This window comes from Hylobates moloch, unplaced genomic scaffold (assembly GCF_009828535.3).
Source record: "Hylobates moloch isolate HMO894 unplaced genomic scaffold, HMol_V3 SCAFFOLD_3, whole genome shotgun sequence".
NCBI classification, from domain to species: Eukaryota; Metazoa; Chordata; class Mammalia; order Primates; family Hylobatidae; genus Hylobates; species Hylobates moloch.
In genome coordinates, this window is record NW_026652278.1 from 71,800,552 (window position 1) to 71,819,517 (window position 18,966).

Below are 18,966 nucleotides of genomic sequence, written 5' to 3' on the forward strand. Positions count from 1 at the left end.
AGGTGGTAGAAGCTAATGAGGAACAATCAACTCTCCTTGTTTTTTGTTCATTTGATCCTATCCCATTGCAAAATGCTGCCACTCCACTGAGATAACAGAGAAGCTGGTCTCATTAAGCCATTATTAGGAAGGACTGAATCAAGGCCCAAACAGACATCAGACAGCACCTAACCCAGGGCAGTGTCTTACATGGAAGGCCTGTGATAGGAGCCTCCTACGTACCCACAACTGCACACTTGGTTCTCAGGGTAAGAAATGGAGAAAGGGAGAAAAAAAAAACAAAACAAGACCAGTGCATTGGCAAGATAAGGTGATGCAACTTCCTATTCTTGCAACATCTCATTAAACCCCATCAGTTACTTCCACAATCTGGAAATTTACTTCTTGACACTTAGAAGAGAGATGGCTTTAGAATGAGCCATGCTGGAATCTAATCCTGGCTCTACTGCTTACTAGCTACGTAGCTTGGGCTATGCCTGCAGCTTCAGCCTCCTCATCTGTAAAGTGGGAATAGTAATACCTATCCTAAGAAGTTGTTAGAGGAATTCAATGAGGTTGCATGTGCTATTTTTGGTAAAGTGCCTAGCTCTGTAGCTCACAGACAGTACATAATCAGTGAATGTTAGTTCCCTCCAACGACTTGCCCTCTCTTCCCTTTTGAAAGAGAATTTCTAGGCCACGGGATGAGAGGCCAGGCTATGTGAAGACTGGGGTGGGAGAAACTACTGGGCGACTAACCAGTTCTGCTAAAGCTCTGGACATCCCCAGTACATCAATGGTGCCAGTTTTATTTTCAGAGACTATGAAAACAATCTGGTCAATTTCTATCGCAATCTTAAAGATAGTTTTCCTTAACCATAAGCAATTTTACTGCCTGGAAAATATTCAGCATTATCACATTTGAAGATGTTACAAACTAATAAATGAATACAAAATGAATAAATGGGGGAGTGGATGCAAAGGTAACATTTTAAAAGACTGGGGAGAGGTCATTTTCTAATCGTAACCCAACTGTTGCCTTGGCAATTGTGCCCTTGGGTGAAATACTCTACAAAATTTGTGCTGCCATTTCCTCCTCCTTCCTAACGTCCATATCCCCAAAACAGCAGTGCTGATACCAGAAGCCAAGAGCAAAGACTGGCAAAATCAGCAAGTGCCCCCATTGTGTGCCAGCCATTTTGGAGTAGATACAGTCATTAAGGAAAAACTTAACAACATATAACCTTTCAGCTTTACTCTGCGAACAGCAGGTAGCTTCCCTTTCAGAGACAAGAGCCTGCACTGAAGTCACCAGTGAGCAGGACTTGACCTTCATTTTCAGTATATGCCGCATTAAATATTCATAATCCGCGTAACCGTAGCATAAGAAGTAGCAGCGTTTAAACATGAATCAAAGGAATAAATAGCTTCACACATGTGAGTCATCCTTTCCCAGAATGCCCCTGGTGAAAATGCAAATACCCAGAGCTCTGGGCCTCTGTCTCTTCCAACTTTCTCTTGAAATTCTGAAAGCAACAGGGACTGCTGCATTATGCAATCCATGAATCTCGCTCTCATGCTGACACTGGTGGGTCTTTGTTTTTTTTTCCTTATCTGTTAGATAAGAATTGCTGTTCTTGTGTCAAAGGGAGGAAATAGACAAGGATGGAAGCAGCAATGGTGACATTAGCACCCACAGGGCGTCTGCAGGCACTCTTGACTTGGTTGTACAATTTCTAAAAAATCTTTGCTTCACAAGGATCAGAATATGTGGGAGGACAGGGTTGGCGTTGGTGTCGGGAGACATCAGAATTAGGAGCTAAAGTGACGTGTGAGATAAATTGGGCAAGAGTCCTTTTAAAAAGAATGCAAAAGAAAGGGAGCTTTTTGTACACAATCCACCTTGTGTGGCTAATTGGAGATCTTTGGGGAGATGGTGTGTGGAGGGCTCAATGCTTGTCTGTGCTTGTTAAGGCACTGACATGATGTCTGACCAAAGACTTGGTCCAGAGGCGTCTTCCTCTGCTTAGGTGTTTTTAGAGAGTCTACTGCTGGGATGATAAAGCATAATTTTAAGAAGGTCTAATGTAATTATCTTTGGTTTTCAATTCCAGGAGCTCTGAAGACAATCCGTCTTAGCTAGATAGTAATCACTTGCAGCTACACAAATGAGTCTTCCCTCACAGTCACCCTAGGATCATTAAGATCAGACCCAAAGAAAACGCCCTATGCTGGGATCTGTCTTTGCCTAATGGCCAGAAATGAAAGGTGTGCAGCTGTCTTTGGAAGTGACTTATCCATCACCTCTGGATAGTAAAAAGAGCTTTAAAAGGTTAAAAAGATCATTAACCACCAATGATGACCTTTCTCTGAGCTGTATTGCTAATGGACAGAAGTAAAATAACTCCCTAGCCTGCTTGTCCACTTGCACAACTGGAGCTGGCCTGCCTTGAGACATAGCTGGTCCAGCAGACCTCGGGAGCCTGTTTTATACATTAATCGGCATTCCTCGCACTTTTCAAAGGCTGGGTGCAGAGAGCCTGGAATCTCAAACTTGTGCTACAGGAGAGTCCTCAGCATTCTGGAGGGGAGGGGCAGCTCTGGCTAAAATTCACTGAGACAAGCCATTTCACGCATGTCTGTTGGTTTAGATTCACTTGTGGGGAAGCCTATAGACTGCCCCCTGATTAATTTATCTGAAGGGTGTAAATACTAGCTACAATTCATCTGGAGAATTCTGGGTGCTTTTTCTCCAGGGCGATGATTTAGTATAACTTCCATGAGAAGTTTAAAGCTGTCTTTCCAAAATACCCAGATGGCCAGCCAAACCACGAATGTGTAAAACTGGTAACAGTTTTGAATGAAAGACACGGATTTTAAGAATGTATATTCTACTTTCTCACTTTCTTTCCATTTGCATCTTATATGTGGATAGAACTTCATTTTTTTCTCATTCACTAAGCTCGATGATAATTTTTTAATAGGTTTCACTGTGTTTTATTCCTGGAAATCTACGGACTTACCATAGAGATGGCTTTAGAGATTCTACACTAATTCTCTCCCAAACTAAAACTGAGCTTGCTTGCCATCTTTCCCAAGGAAGACGGAAAACTCCCTTGTGCTGAATCCACTGATTGGGCCTGCCACTGGACAGAATCTTCGGATATGCTCTCAGAACAAAATGAAGTCATGAAAATGAAAAGTTTCTACATAAATGACCAGAAGGTCTTCTTATAAACAAAGCCTTGCTACGCCAAATCACACAGTTTAGCAACAGAGAAGAAAGGCTAAAGCTGGGATGAGGCTACGACAGTCCTCAGGAAGAATGGGAATAGCCTTGTTTCTAGTCTTATGGGCATTTTTGTCAGGAAAAGGTGAGGACAGGACTGAAGTTCCATCCTTGGGATATACTATTTGCAAGTTCATGAAAGAAACCGGAATCAGAGAGGACTCCCAGTGCCGTCTTCCCCGAGGCCTAGAAGGATCACAATTAAAGCCAAAGGACATTGAGATGGTGTAGGACATGAGGGGAAGAGGGTATGCATTGGGGAATTTCATTCCTTTTCATCTTCTCACATGGAAACAGAGAACACCAGGATCTACAGAACAAAAGACTGCCTCATAGTAGACTGTAAAAAAAGACACAATCCAAATCCATCTAAAGATCATTTTATTTCTGAGAAATACAGAGGGACAAAAGGTTAAAAAAATAAAAAAAATGAAAAGGGAAGGAAGGCGCTGGCTGAGGCATCTGGACTTCTAACCCATCAACACACTCACCTCCACATTAGGGTTTTCTTTCTCTGGGACACACAAGCTTCAAGCCCAAACCTCTTTCCTGAGTCTCAGCATGGAAGTTGGCAGGGTCTGCACCCCTCGACATGTGAGAACACCCCTGGAGAGAGATTGGAGGAATAAGACCAAGGGCTTTAGAGGATCTTCAGTTCAATACAAATAGGGTCCAGAATCATTAAGAGTAAATATTTAAAAGGGGGCTTACCTTCAATGACATGCCAGTGGGAGTCTTCCAAACTTAAACAAGCTCTTCTCTTTCTTGGCTTGGAAGAGCTGATGGAGGGAGCATGTGGAATCTTGTCTCCTGACAGCATTTAAAGGACTCTCCATCTGAGATGGGTGAGGGCAGCCCAGCCTCGCATGTGGGGTGGGCTGAAGGACCTCTGATAGGCTTAGACTTGGCTGATTCCCAGAGACAGGTTATTAAAGGAGATATTTTCTTTACTTTCCCTGACTGACATTTTGGCCTCTCCACCCAAATGCACAAAATCCTTGGCTGGCGACCAGATGGCTCTGAGAAATTCTGAGTTTAGCTGTGCATGAAATTACCACCATCCCAAGCCACAGGAAAGGAGCACTAAGCTCAGAATTCAGGCACACCAGAGTCTGAGCCAACAGGCACACCAAACAGGTTTCCTAGTATCAAAGTCTAGTAGCCAACCATGCCAGGGATAGAGTTTAAAGTTCAAAACACTCACACAGTGGACAATAAGGGCAACAAGCTCAAGGCCATTGTCACCAGAGTTGCCAAGTTCACGCCACAACAGAAAATGAGTTAGACTCCAGCTTGTTTCCCAGATGCCATCAACTTCATGATTGCAATAGTATAGTTGGAACAAATTATTTCCTCAGGGTTGGCACCTGCAGGAATCAGGGCAGAACTGGCTGCAATGTTGCAGTTCTAGTCTGTGCCCTCTTCATCCTTCTGCAAGGTCTTTATCATCTCATCTGTCACCCAGGCTCACTCTGGAGCACCAGTCCATTCGGCTGGCACCCAAGGAGTCTGCATGAGTGTCCACTCTAGAAGTCCTCAAATGGCCAGGGCCTCCACCTACGGGGGTCATGATGAACTCCTCCATCTATCTCCTTACCTTCACAAGTCAAGAAGCACCAGCGTGCAATACTTCAGCTGAATACCCAATTGGCAGGTGAAAGGATAGCACCATGCTTTCTAATCTGACCTCCAGTAAGATCAAAGCATTGGAAACCCAATTGAGAAAAGGATCCTACAACCATAGCAAGAATGGCTCAGACCCTCATCTGTGGGAAACTGTCACCCTCCCAGAAGCTGCAAATTCCCATCAAGTCATCTTAACTACTTGACATCTTCAGTGCAAATACATCATCAGGAAACAGCTCTTTAAAAATAAGTAATACCTAGCAAGACTTGACCTCATATACCTCACCCTCCTATGCCAGCAGACTCAAAGTAGCCTTCCTTCTGAGAACTTTTTTTCCCATTTAGAAAATCAGTACAGTACAGCCCTAGCTTTCTCCAAAATCTTCTGCACTCAGAAGGTCTTGCAAAGGTTGGTGTCAAGGTAAATAAATGGATCAACGTAAAGGCTCATGACTGTTTATGAAACGAGGGCAAGAAAGTGTATTTGAATACTCACTTTGACGAATCTATGAAGTATATTACAAGTGCACCAATGCTGAGAGCAAAGACTAAGACAACCTGCAAAAGAAGAGGAGAATGCCATCACTTAAGAGTTGGACCTCAGGATGTTTGGGTTTTTTAACACATACCAAAGCAGCTTTGAAATATGGTGCCCATTGCTCTTGGGGACCCGCTTGGAAATCTCACCCTCATCCCCAGCCCCCCATTACTGCCTCAGGGTTGGCTCCTCACATAGCAATGGGCAGCAACCTCGCTCCTTGCCAATAGGGGTCAGGGTAGCCTTTTATGTCTCAGGGCACTGGGTTTTTATCTGACCCTGTTATCTCGAAGTCCAGCTTCTCTGCAATTGAAGTCGATAAACTTCAGTGGGGAAAAAAGCAGGTGAAAATTTAGGGTGATACAATTTTTAATATTATATGTAGTCTAGGATCTGCAGGAGCTTCAATAGAGGAATATCAACTTTAACAGCTTCATTGAGGCATAATTTACATACCACAATATTCACCCATTTAAAAAGTACAATTCATCAATGACTTTAGTAAATCTACTAAGTTATGCAACCATCACTGTAATCCAGTTTCAGAACATTTTCATTGTCCCAGTAAGATCCCTCATGCCTGTTAAATCAATCCCCTTTCCCATTTCCGAGCCCCAGACCACACTAATCTACTTTCTGTCACTACACAAGAGATACCAATTTGAAGATCACAAATTTGCTCGTACAAATGTCTATGTGTGTATGTGTGGACATACATAAAGATATATTCACTGCATGTATGATCTATATGATTATAACACTTCTGAAATATTTAGGAAAGTAGTTTCAGTTCAGGAAGTCAATTAGGCAATCCATTAGGCCAGTTATATGACGATCCTTGTCCTACTTTACACTCTTCACTCAAAATTAATCTCCATGGATGGAAGACAGTTTTGGCATCTCCTTCAGTGGATACCTGTCATGCTAAGGTCCATCGAATGAATATGCCGATTAGGCTGACACTGACACTTCTGTCCTCACTACACATTCTACTTTCTTTAATCTTTCAAAGAGGAAACTATTAACGCAAATAAAGGATAGTCAGAAATAAAGAAGATGCTTTCAGCCAACAATTAAGCCTGAGAACAAAAAGTAAGCACCACCATTACACTCAATGCCCGGCTGCTAGGTCAACCTTTCCAGGTATGCTAATACCCTGAAGAGACTGCAGGCTGAAGGGCATTGGAAGTCAGTCTTCTCAGTGTCCATCTATTGACATCTCTCAGGCCTTGGCTGGTGGGTAGAGAGGAATCCCAATTTATGTAAAGACTAAGTATGATCAAGCTGTGTGTGTGTGTGTGTGTGTGTGTGTGTGTGTGTGTGTGTGTGTGTGTGTGTGTGTGTGTGTGTGTGTGTGTGTGTGTGTGTGTGTGTGTGCCTGTGTATGTATGAGAGACAGAATCTCTCTCTTTTACACTCACCCACACATACACACACCCCTGTATTTTGTATGTGTGACAAAGTGGCTGACAGAAAATGAAATCTGCATGAGATACTCATTTAAAGCATTGCAAAACTCCATGGAGCTTCTGGGGCAGAATGGTGGCTTGCATAGCCCAGAAAATGACCATTAAAAACAATTGGACACTGTAAAAGGAATATGCAGTTTCATAGCAACTGATAAAATCTCCACATAAAAGGAGGTGCTAAAATAATACACCACTGAGGTTTATTTCATTCTGCCATTTAAAAAAAAAAAAAAACTAAAACATGCTCCAATTGAATGTTGCAGTCTATCAGTAATTATCATCTGCCCAGCACTAATCCCTCTTAGCTGCCTCACCTCAGCCCCTCCCCTCACACACATTCATTCATATGTTCCTTTCAAAGGTACACACAAAAACAAGCAAACAAAAACATGAGCAGGCCTTCGCTTTTTTCTCTATTATCTAAAGGAGGCAGCAAAACAAAGAGCTTAAGATTAATTTTGATCTGTGCTGCTATTTCTGAGGCATAAGCAGTTAGATCCTGGCCCTGACCTCATTCTCGAAAAGCTGCAAAGAGAAGAGGTGTGGCCAGAACCCAGGAGAAGGGCCTCTTCTCCATTCATAAACAGCTGATTTAAGACTAATCCCTGTCCATTTGGCTCCCCGTGTGTGTATCTGTGAATGCTGAGCATCTGTCAGAGCTGGCTATATAGGCCTATGCCACCCAAAGGCACTGTTGCAGAAAAGGACAGGAAAGAAGTCCTTGCAAATGGCATCTATATCATTCTGTAAGGAACTCGAAATCTAAGACCCCTGCAATGGCAATGATTTTGCAGCATCTGGATGGCCAACGTAGCTGATCCTAATTTGCTCCAGCTGCCTCCACTTGGAGTTGGTGATGGCGACTAATGCATTCCTTATTTAAGCAAATCAGCCAGTGACAGGAGGAGGCCAGGAATCTTGCTGCCCTCTGAAGATGAAAACTCAAATATCAGCATCTCTCTGATAGGGTAAGAGAGGGAAGAAATCCAGGAGGGAAATAACCTCCACAGCTCCCTGACCCTGAAGACTCTGTTGAATGGACATGCACTTGGGTCCACGTGTTCAGCTGGACGGCCTCCTCTCATTGAGATACAGGATAGGCAAACTGCTCCACGATGTACCATGAAATGATCCCTGGGGAGACGATCTGCCTCCCAGTATTAAGGTAACTTTTCACGTAGTCTTGAAACTTGCTAAATGCCTCTTTATCGTGTCAGGCTCAATCACATTGTCAGCCCAGATCCAGGTGCTGCAGAAAACACATCAATACTTTGGATGTGGCCATGAAAATAGAATCCCCATCAGAGACTTGTCTTCTCTAGGCCCCTAGCAAAGCCACCTTAGAAGTGTCAGTTTAGTCTCTTTCTCTGTCTCTCTAACAAATCCCCATTGTCTGAGAACTCTAAGTTTGAAAACACAAAATGATTACATTTTAGTCTACATGGTAATGGCATTATTATAGAGCACCCCAAATAGTCATCTAAGTATTTAACATATGCTATACATAAGGCCCAAGAAAAACAGAAGATGGAAGGCCACTTGGAGTCATGAAATACACTCTTTTTTTTTTTTTTTTTTTGAGACAGAGTCTCGTACTGTCGCCCAGGCTGGAGGGCAGTGGCGTGATCTCGGTTCACTGCAACCTCTGCCTCCCAGGTTCAAGCAGTTATCTTGCCTCAGCCTCCCGAGTAGCTGGGACTACAGGTGCCTGCCACCACACCTGGCTAATTTTTTGTATTTTTAGTAGAGAGGGGGTTTCACCATGTTGGCCAGGCTGGTCTCAAACTCCTGACCTCAAGTGAACCACCTGGCTCGGCCTCCCCAAGTGTTGGGATTACAGGCATGAGCCACTGCACCTGGCAAAATATACTCTTTTTCATAGAGTCGTTCTTCCGTAGATTAATCCCATGCTATTATGCAATTAGTGATAAATCATACAGTACAGGTTTAGCCAATATAAAATGAACTATTGCCTAGACAGATCATTAGTAACCGGGTAAGGATAGGAAAAGTAGGGCTCTTATCTCAATATCCTCTCCCTTCCCAAAATGTCCTTCCTTTCTACATAGTACCGCTACTCTAACATCTCTTCATGAAGGGGTGAGGCCATTGGGAATCCTTTTGCAAGCTTCTATAGTTTCAGGGACAAGGAGGACAGAAGCCCAAGAGACACAGTAAAATGAGGCCAAGGAAAGCACAGTACCCCAGAAAGCAAAGCATCCCTGCCCTACAGCAGCTGAGTCATAGAATAAGACAATAACCAAGCATGTAACAAAGCATTGTCCCACACAAGGGCTTGGGGGCAGCAGTCTGATACACAGATAATTTAAGCATTGCCTCTCAGGGCACTTCTGCTAGCTTGCTTGAGAGCCTGTCCTGCTTGCTAAACTTGCCATAGTCTGAGCTCAACAAATTACCTCAGCCACCTTGGACGGTATGAATTGTCACCTTCTCAGATTTACTGAAAACACCCATATGCTGTGTGGTGATATTGAGTACTCGGTGTGCCAGATTCCCAAAATAAAAGCAATTTGATAAATGTCATTGGAACAATGCTGCTTTGAGTCATCTATTTTCAAAACTCCAAGATCAAACAAGACATGTGTTTGCACAAAAGAATGCCATGAACACACATACACGGTGTATTTTTTTTTTTTAAGGGCAGGGTGCGGTGGCTCACGCCTGTAATCCCAGCACTTTGGGAGGCCATGGCAGGCGGATCAATTGAGGCCAGGAGTTCTAGACCAGCCTGTCCAACATAGTGAAACCCTGGCTCTACCAAAAAATACAAAAATTAGCGGTTGTGGTGGTGCACACCTGTAGTCCCAGCTACTTGGGAAGTTGAAGCAGGAGAATCACTTGAACACTGGAGGCAGAGGTTGCAGTGAGCCAAGAGTATGCCACTGCACTCCAGCCTGGACAACGAAGTGAGACTCTGTCTCCAAAATAAATAAAATAAAAAAGTGGGCTGGGCGTGGTGGCTCACACCTGTAATCCCAGCACTTTGGGAAGCCGAGGTGGGGGGATCACGAGGTCAGGAGTTTGAGACCAGCCCGGCCAATATGGTGAAACCCCGTCTCTACTAAAAATATAAAAAGTTAGCCAGGCATGGTGGCATTCGCCTGTATTCCCAGCTACTCAGGAGAATGAGGCAGAAGAATCTCTTGAACTTGGGAGGCAGAGATTGCAGTTGGCCGAGACGGTGCCACTGCACTCCAGCCTGGGCAACAGAGCGAGACTCCATCTAAAAAAAAAAAAAAAAAATCTGTCTCTAACACCTGATGCAAAGAAGGAGCCTGGTGCAGAATGGGGAGGAGAGAGGGGAAGTCCACAGCCATCTCACTAGATGAAAATCCCGGTGGACCACGAAGATCTTTCAAATGTCTGACAAAGTTCATGAAAGTTCATGAAAATGGAAAATAGTACAGCCAAGCATAGACTATTCCCCCTCAGGTGATGGAGCACTTCAGGAAAAAGGCAGATTCAGTGATGTGAGTAGAGAGGTGATTGAGTCTGGAAAGCTGGCTCTTAGAAATGTTTCCTGTTCTAGAACCTGGACTGGAGTTGCTGCGATTAGGCCCATATGCTTTCAGCGGGTGTGTGAGGCTTCACGGCCTTGGGAGGCAGATTCAGAGCTGAGGCTCACAAAGGTGGCTGCCACCAGAATCCAGTCACCTGAGGAGCTTTCCTTCCAAAGCAGAGATGCCCTCATCCCACCCTAGGACCAGCAAATCATGAGCTGGGGGAGGGGAAGTCTGGGCACCTCTTTTTAACAAGCTCCTCCAGTGAATCTGACAATGGGAGTCACTGAACTAAAGCCATTAGGAGAAACCACTTAGCTCAAGTCAGAGATTAATTTACAAATGTCGCCTTAACAATTAGCCTATTAGAACACATGTATGAGGCCTGCAGGCTTAGAGAATCGTGCTAGGAGTACTAGGAAAAGTACAGAGAGGAGGATGAATTAATTCTCTCCTGAGCAGGTTTTACACATTCTTCTCAGCTCACAGCAGAACAAATGGCCCTAATTAATGATTCTGCATGTTTGATCAGGGTTTAGCCACCTACTGACAGCAGAGGCCCTTCTTAGAAAATGGACAATTTTCTATATATGATCCCAAAGGCATAAGACTTTTTAAATTGAAGTATATAATTTACGTATAATAAAATCCACTATATTAAAAAATACACTTTGAGAGACCAAGGCAGGAGATTGCTTGAGCCCAGGAGTTCGAGACCAGCCTGGGCAACATAAACAGACCCTATCTCTACAAAAAAAAAAACTTAAAAAAAATTATCCAGGGATGGTAGCATGTGCCTATAATCCCAGCTACTCCAGAGGGTGAGTTAGGAGGATCGCTTGAGCCTGGGAGGTTGAAGCTGCAGTTGAGCTGTGATGAAACCACTGCACTCCAACCTGGGTGACAAGGCAAGACCCTGTCTCATACACACAAAAAAAGAAAAAAATAGATGTGAGAACTCCCAAGGCAAAACAATCTGGTGACATTTTGTTTTTGAGAGATAATATCATTCCAACATTAAATTATAATGTTTTTGGCCTGGTGAATTTATTAATAACAATGCCAACAAACATTTATTGAACACCTATGCACAAGGGCCAGAGTGAGAGACAGAGAAATGCAAAACTAAAACAGTTAAGTCAGGCCTGGCCTTTGCCCTCAGGGAGCATGGGATCTAGAAGTTCAAATTACTCAGGAGTCTCTTCTGAATGTAAGAAGTGGTACACATATCAACAGTCATCTCCAGGATGTCAAGGAAGGATCAGATCAGGCAGAGAAGCAACACCACCCTCATTGCAGACTCCCAAAGTGGAAGGGGGAGAGAAAGGGAGAAATGGAAAATCAAGGAAGAAGGAAGAAGAAGTTTTGACATTCCAAGTCCACCTGGCCATTCTAGGAAAGGACAGACACCAGTGATATGGTTTGGCTGTGTCCCCACCCAAATCTCATCTTGAACTGTAGCTCTCACAATTCCCATGTGTTGTGGGAGGGACCTGGTGGGAGGTAATTGAATCATCGGGGTGGGTCTTTCCCATGCTGTTCCTGTGATAGTGAATAAGTCTCACAAGATCAGATGGTTTTATAAAGGGGAGTTTCCCTACACAAGCTCTCTCTCTTCCCTGTCGCCATGTAAGATGTGACTTGCTCCTCCTTGCCTTCCGCCATGATTGTTAGGCCTCCCCAGCCACATGGAACTGTGAGTCCATTAAACCTCTTTTTCTTTATAAATTACACAGTATTGGGTATGTCTTTATCAGCAGTGTGAAAACGGACCAATACAACCAGGCACACAGGATGAGTGATGTGGAGAAGGAAGAGCAATGGACACAGAAGACCTGGGTGTGAATCTCCACTCTGCCCCTATAAGCAACATGCTCTTAAGCATGTCACTTAATCTCTCTGGGTCTCAGTTTCCCAATCTGTGAAATAATGAGATTTAAACAGATGATTATGAGATGGGACCTTGGTAGGAACTAAAAACTTTTGACTTGAAAAGGTAGCCCTCACTTATACTAATTGTAAACCATGTATGCGTAAGTCTGATTCAACATGCTGACAATATGCCTGTCCCTAAATTTGTATGCAAGAGACTTGTTTCATAAGATCACAAGAATAAACTCCATAGACACTCAGATTCATAGTTTGTGTTTCCAGCAGCACAATCAATTGCTCATGCAGAATGTCGTCCCACAAAACTAACATAAGACATAGAAGGGCCATGGATCAGCTCTCTCCTGAGTCTGGATCTCAGCTCTGCCATCACTACAGAAAATTGAGTGGTGGTCTGACCATCCCCTCCCTCTCCTTCCCTCTGTGAGCTTTGAAAAGCCCATGTTTTTGCAGGCTTTAGCCCTCCAGAAGCTCAGACTGAGTCTCTGTTTTCCTAAGGGAAAAAGAAAATGATTTTTTTCTCTTTACAGTTTAGCAAGTACAGTTGATATGTTCTTGTCATTCCTAAGTCATGAATGGTTCTCAATAGAAGAAGATATAGGCCAGGTGTGGTGGCTCAAGCCTGTAATCTCAACATTTCGGGAGGCTGAGGTGGGTGAATCACTTGAGATCAGGAGCTCAACACCAGCCTGGCCAATATGGTGAAACCCCATCTCTACTAAAAATACAAAAATTAGCTGGGTGTGGTGGCACACACCTGTAATCCCAGCTACTCAGGAGGCTGAGGCAGGAGAATTGCTTGAACCCAGGAAACGGAGGTTTCAGCAAGCCGAGATAACGCCACTGCACTGCAGCCTGGGCAACAGAGCAGGACTCTGTTTCAAAAAATATATATATATAATATATAATCTTGCCACCAAAAAAGGATTTTTGTTATCATACATTTAAACATATCTGTAATATTTCTGCAGAGCCATTTAATCATCCATAGGTCCCCTAATTTACCAAGCTAGCATTCTGAAACATCACATTTGACTTATGGAAGCACATGCACAAAAATGCTGTAAATTGATTCACTGGAAACCAAGACTCCAAACAATGGATTAAATAGAGATGTATTCAAGATGAAAGAAAGGAAGAATAAAGAGGAGCTTTGTAGTTGGTATTTGGGATTATAGCATTAAAATAAAATGCATGGGATTGCCAGATAAGAGTAAAACTGGTTTGTTCGCATGTAAGGAAGCCTAGTAAAAATCTCTATGATTTTACAGGCATTAAGATCTAGTGCTTCCAAAAATGCAATACTATGAAGCCATACTCAGTGTGCAATGGACTGAATTCTTAGGACACACATGTAAATTGGAGAGAATCCCTCCCTAAAGCACTTCAAATGTCTTCCATAACTTTTGGTATGAAGAAAAAAAAAAAATCCCTGACAGAGTCCACAAGGCCCTGAAAACTCTGGTCTTTTCCTCCTCTCTGGCTTTATTTCACATGCTTCCACATCTAGACTCCAGGAACCTAACTTGCAGTTCTTCTCATTCTCCATTTGCCTCCTCCCACCCTAACCACCACAGAGCCTTCGCACAAGCACTTTCCTCCTCCCAGAAGCCTCACCTGCTCGCATGGGATGCCCATCCTTCAGAAATCAGCTCTGCTGTCACTTCCCTGCCCATAGGTATAGTCTGTTTTGTGTAGCAGTTAGCGAGGCAGCAATTTTACATGTCTTTGTGCAATCATTTTGATCAATTGCTCTCCTCTTTCCTTTGCTGGATGGCAAGTTCTATGAAGGCCGAGTGTGTGTCCATTTTTAGTTATCACTAAATTCCAGGAAACTAGCAAAGTGTCTCAATCAGTATTTGTTAAATAAATAAATATGTGGAGAAAAGGCTGGAGAATTAGTTTGAAGACTGAGTGTAGTGGAAGCAAAAGAGAGGTGCGAAGGCCGGGCGCAGTGGCTCACGCCTGTAATCCCAGCACTTTGGGAGGCAGAGGCGGGAGAATCACGAGGTCAGGAGATCGAGACCATCCTGGCTAACACGGTGAAACACGGTCTCTACTAAAAATACAAAAAATTAGTCGGGCGCAGTGGCGGGCGCCTGTAGTCCTAGCTACTTGGGAGGCTGAGGCAGGAGAATGGTGTGAACCCGGGAGGCGGAGCTTGCAGTGAGCCGAGATTGCGCCACTGCACTCCAGCCTGGGCGACAGTGCCAGACTCCGTCTCAAAAAAAAAAAAAAAAAAAAAAAAAAGAGAGGTGGGAGAAACATGGATTACCCTCACTGAGTGAGACCCTGAAGTTTATAACCTGGAATAAAGGTGAGATGCAGTTCCAGGTAATGGCAGGATCCACGGGATCCCTGGTGAAAGTGGAGCAGGAAGAAGAGCACAGCGGTGGTCGAGGTCGAGGGTCTGAGACACACACAGGGATAGCAAGGACAGTCCTGCATACAGACTCGAAGGGGATGGCAGGAGCTGAGGTTGAGAATAGGACAGAGCCATCCCTGAATAGGGGGAGGGGCCTGGACCTAGGTAGGTGACAGCATCAGGAAAGAGAGAGAGGAAGGATTTGGTCGGACGGCAGGAGCCTGGAGAAAACAGGTTTCTACAAGAACAGAAGGGCAATGAAGGGCCAGAGTGTCCAGCACTCCTGGGTTATAAAGATGGCCGGGCATGGTGGCTCATGTCTGTAATCCCAGTACTTTGGGAGGTGGAGGCAGGTGGGTCACCTGAGGTCAGGAGTTCAAGACCAGCCTGGGCAACATGGAGAAAACCCATCTCTACTAAAAGTACAAAAATTAGCTGGGTGTGGTGCTGTGCACCTCTATTCCCAGCTACTGGGGAGGCTGAGGCATGAGAATTGCTTGAACCCCAATGGTGGAGTTTGCAGTGAGCTGAGATCATACCACTGCACTCCAGCCTGGGCAACAGAGCGAGACTCTGTCTCAAAAAACAAACAAACAAACAAACAAAAACAGAAACAGCAACCTCGAGAGAGAGAAGTGAGGGAAACAACTATGTCTCTAGGAAAAACAGATTCAACTGAGGTGGCAGATATAGGGAGCATTACGTGAAGAAGTAGAGAATTCAGATTTGAATCAGGACTAGGAATCTGTGAAAACAGATGCCATGAGAAAGTGAGATGGAGAGGCATAAAATAATGGAAATGCCAATGTTCCAATAATAAGTGAATTTATTTGTGTATATTTGTATGCACACAAACACGCTGCAAGGGGCACAGAGACACACTGTGATTCCTCTAATCACAAAGACCGGGTCTCTATCAGTATTTATTAACCACCTGTGGGTCTCTATCAGTATTTATTAGCCACCTGCATGCCCTCCAGCAGTTTGTCTCTGTCCATTTTCAAATCAGGTCACTTCAAAATGACTATAAATACATATGAAACCCTGGGAAACAACAGGGCTCCCTCTTACTATAAGTTTACTGTAAATCATGCATCCATCAGTATATAGACAAAGTTAACCGCAATCATGGACTTTTTTTGAGAGGGCAGAAGAAAAGTTGACTCATGCAGATAGACACAGTGTCTGAATTCTCATTTTTTAATGCTCCCCAAAGAAGAATCTGGGACACGATTACCACAGGCCAATTGCCCAGTCTTTTCCCTTCTGAGGGCTTCCTGTGACATAACTATAGGGCCAGAGTCATGTGAACTTCTGCAGGTTCGTGTTCCCCAAACATCGCAGGAGTGTTGTCCTACATCCTGGATTTTGTTGATGATGCTCATCTCATTTTGCCCAAATTAGAAATACAGAAAAGTTCAATATGTTCCTCCTAGGGCTTAATTTATCTTAACTGAAATGAGGGAAAGCAATTGTAACAGGAAGTCAGAAAACTTTCCCTAAAACCTGTGTCCTTCCTGCAAGTTGAGGTTTAATGACACTGAAATCTTACATCATTGTGTCATAACACTTAAAAGGTTGCTTTTTGCATAATTTTACCAATGACATTAAAACCGATGCACTGGCAAGCATGATAAAATCTTCCATTTGAGGTCTAAAGTTTGAAGACCTTTCCTGTCCAATTATTGAAAAACCTAGGGGAAAAAGTTCCATCTGCTGGTGGAGCGCTCAAGTTTGCAGCTAATGAGCTTTTTAAGAAATTGTCTGGCTTAAGTGCATGTGGGTTTGGCCAACTGGATTTTTAATTTAATTAGGTTTATGAGATGAGAAATCTTCTGTAGCATAGTCAGGTCAGAAGTTGCCACTCACTGTCACCAAGGACTAAATTTGTGGCTATCTTTGCCCTACTTCTCAAACCTTGCCAGTTGTTAAATTATATTAAAGGCAAAAATGCAATTTAAAGCTGGGACTCAAACAAATACTTATATGCCCATGTTTGTAGCAGCCAAAAGGTAGAAGCAACCCAAAGTGTCCATGGACAGATGAATGGATAAACAAAATGTGGTCTCTCCATACAATGGAATATTATTCAGTGTTAATAAAGAAGGAAATTCTGGTCCATAATACAACGTGAATGACCCTTGAAGACATTATGCTAAGTGAAATAAGCTATACATAAAAGGACAAATATTGTGTGAATCTACCTAAAGGAGGTACCTAGAGTAGTCACATTCATTGAGACAGGAAGTAGAATGATGGTTCCATGGAAGTGGGGGATAGGGAGAAGTGGGGAATTATTGTTTAATGGGTACAGAGTTTCTGTTTTGTAAGATGAAAACAGTTCTGGATATGGATGGTGATATGGTTTGGATGCTTTCCCTCCTCCAAATATCCTGTTGAAACATGACCCCCAGTGTTGGAGGTGAGGCCTGGTGGGAGGTGTTTGGGTCATGGGGGTGGATCCCTCGTGAATGGCTTCGTGTCCTTTCAGTGGTAATGTGTTAGTGAGAGAAATGATTGTTTAAAAGAGTCTGGGGCCTCTGCACTTCTTTCTTGTCCCCTTGCTCCTGCTCCCTCTCTTGCCATGTGATACACCAGCTCCCCCTTTGCCTTCCACCATGATTGTAAGCTTCCTGAAGTCCTTAACAGAAGCCAAGCAGAAGCGGGTGCCATGCTTGTACAGCTTGCAGAACCATAAGCCAAGAAAAACCTCTTTTCTTTATAAATTACCCATCTTCAGATATTCCTTTATGGCAATGCAAATAACTAGTACAGATAGTGATGATGATTGCACGATGTGAATGTACTAAATGCCACTGAATTGTACCCTTACAAATGGCTGAAATGGTAAATCTTACGTATATTTTACTGCAATTTACAAAATGGAAGGAAAATTCTGAGAACCCACAAGTAGAATTCAGAAGCATATGTATATTTAAAAACTCAAACATCATAACCCTTCCACAGGAATACTGACATCTCTCAATTCAATGGCAGTGGGTATCTCCAAGAAACTTGTATTTCATGTAAGTGACTCTTGCCTCTCTAGAGCATTGATCTTACCCCCTAGGAAGCTAGAATTTCTCCTTTCATTTCCAGAATCTATCCCCATGTAGCCACAGAGATGTTATGTGTGTCCCGCCTTTCCCTTGCACTGCACTCTAGTCTACAACCGATGCCCAAAGTTGGCTATGAATTTTTTAGAGACCTTGTTTTGTCTTTCGGTAACTGTAGCTAAAGTCCAAGGTATAATTAGGAACTTTAAAAGAGTGTTCCCTTCATCCTATAACCACTTTACAAACACTCAACAATTTCCTCTGTAAGATAATGAAACACACAGAAGGCATCTGGTCTCTAAGACTAAACCTCAAGGTCAAGCTTGGTTGTAGCTCCTCAGTGGGTTAATGGAACATTGAAAGCACCCCAAGAAATAACATAAAATTTTCATCTTCTACAGCAAGGATTTTGGTACCAAGGTCTTACTTTGTAAAAGGCTTATCAGTGCATCCCAGAAAGCAATGCCATCTAAGCCCCATAGTGTCAAGGGAGTTGGCCAAAATTGCTAAATGACCATTCAGCTGACAATGTGACACCAACATTGGCTGTGCAGGTGCATGCTCACATTCCTGGCACCAAACATGTCACACTCCATTTTCTCCTCTGCAGAATTGAATCTGACCATAACAATGGACTGGGCTTGTGAAGAATGATACCAGCATGCCTCTTTGTTAAGACTTGCAGTGGGTTGAAATCCAGGTCTCCAAAGAGAAAGCCCTAACCTGTCTACTTCTGACATCTCTCTCCTGCCCTCACCTCAGAAATGAATGGTATTTTTGTATTTACAATTGAATTCTTACAGACAAACTACCCTTCCTGAATGAAGTAGAAAGTTTCACAAGATGGCATCCCTCATGCTCAATAAATCCCCACTCCTACAGTCTGGAAAATTGGAAGGCAGAGCCAGCAGCATAAACCTCTGCACGTGTATTCGTGCAAGTTTCGAAAGCCTGGCCCACAGCCCCTGATTCCACCTTGCTTCTTACAGTGGTCTCACCATTCTCCCTCTCACCCAGTGAGGACTGGGTGATAATAATGCCTCTGTGCTCCCTCCAGCACAGGGGACCTGGAGCTCTGGCTCACTGGAGATAAACAGTCAGAAAACCACATCCTCTACATGTGTGGGGCATTTGTTTGAGGGTAGGGGGATGAGAGTGTGGTCAGGTAACCCAAGATTTCCTTCTTCCTTCAGCCTCACACTTTTGCAAACAAAAGAGAAGAAATGGAGTCTG

General features: G+C 43.5%; 1 protein-coding gene across 30 annotated transcripts in view; it reads right to left on the reverse strand.

Moving 5' to 3' along the window:
- The window catches only part of KCNMA1 (potassium calcium-activated channel subfamily M alpha 1), a 775,685-nt gene that overhangs the window by 381,494 nt on the left and 375,225 nt on the right, over positions 1–18,966 (reverse strand). For all 30 annotated transcript variants that reach the window (XM_032140900.2, XM_058436411.1, XM_032140879.2 and 27 more), the window contains exon 3: positions 5,391–5,452. In XM_032140900.2, the coding sequence (XP_031996791.1) occupies positions 5,391–5,452 (62 nt within the window). The remainder of the gene's footprint in view (positions 1–5,390; positions 5,453–18,966) is intronic.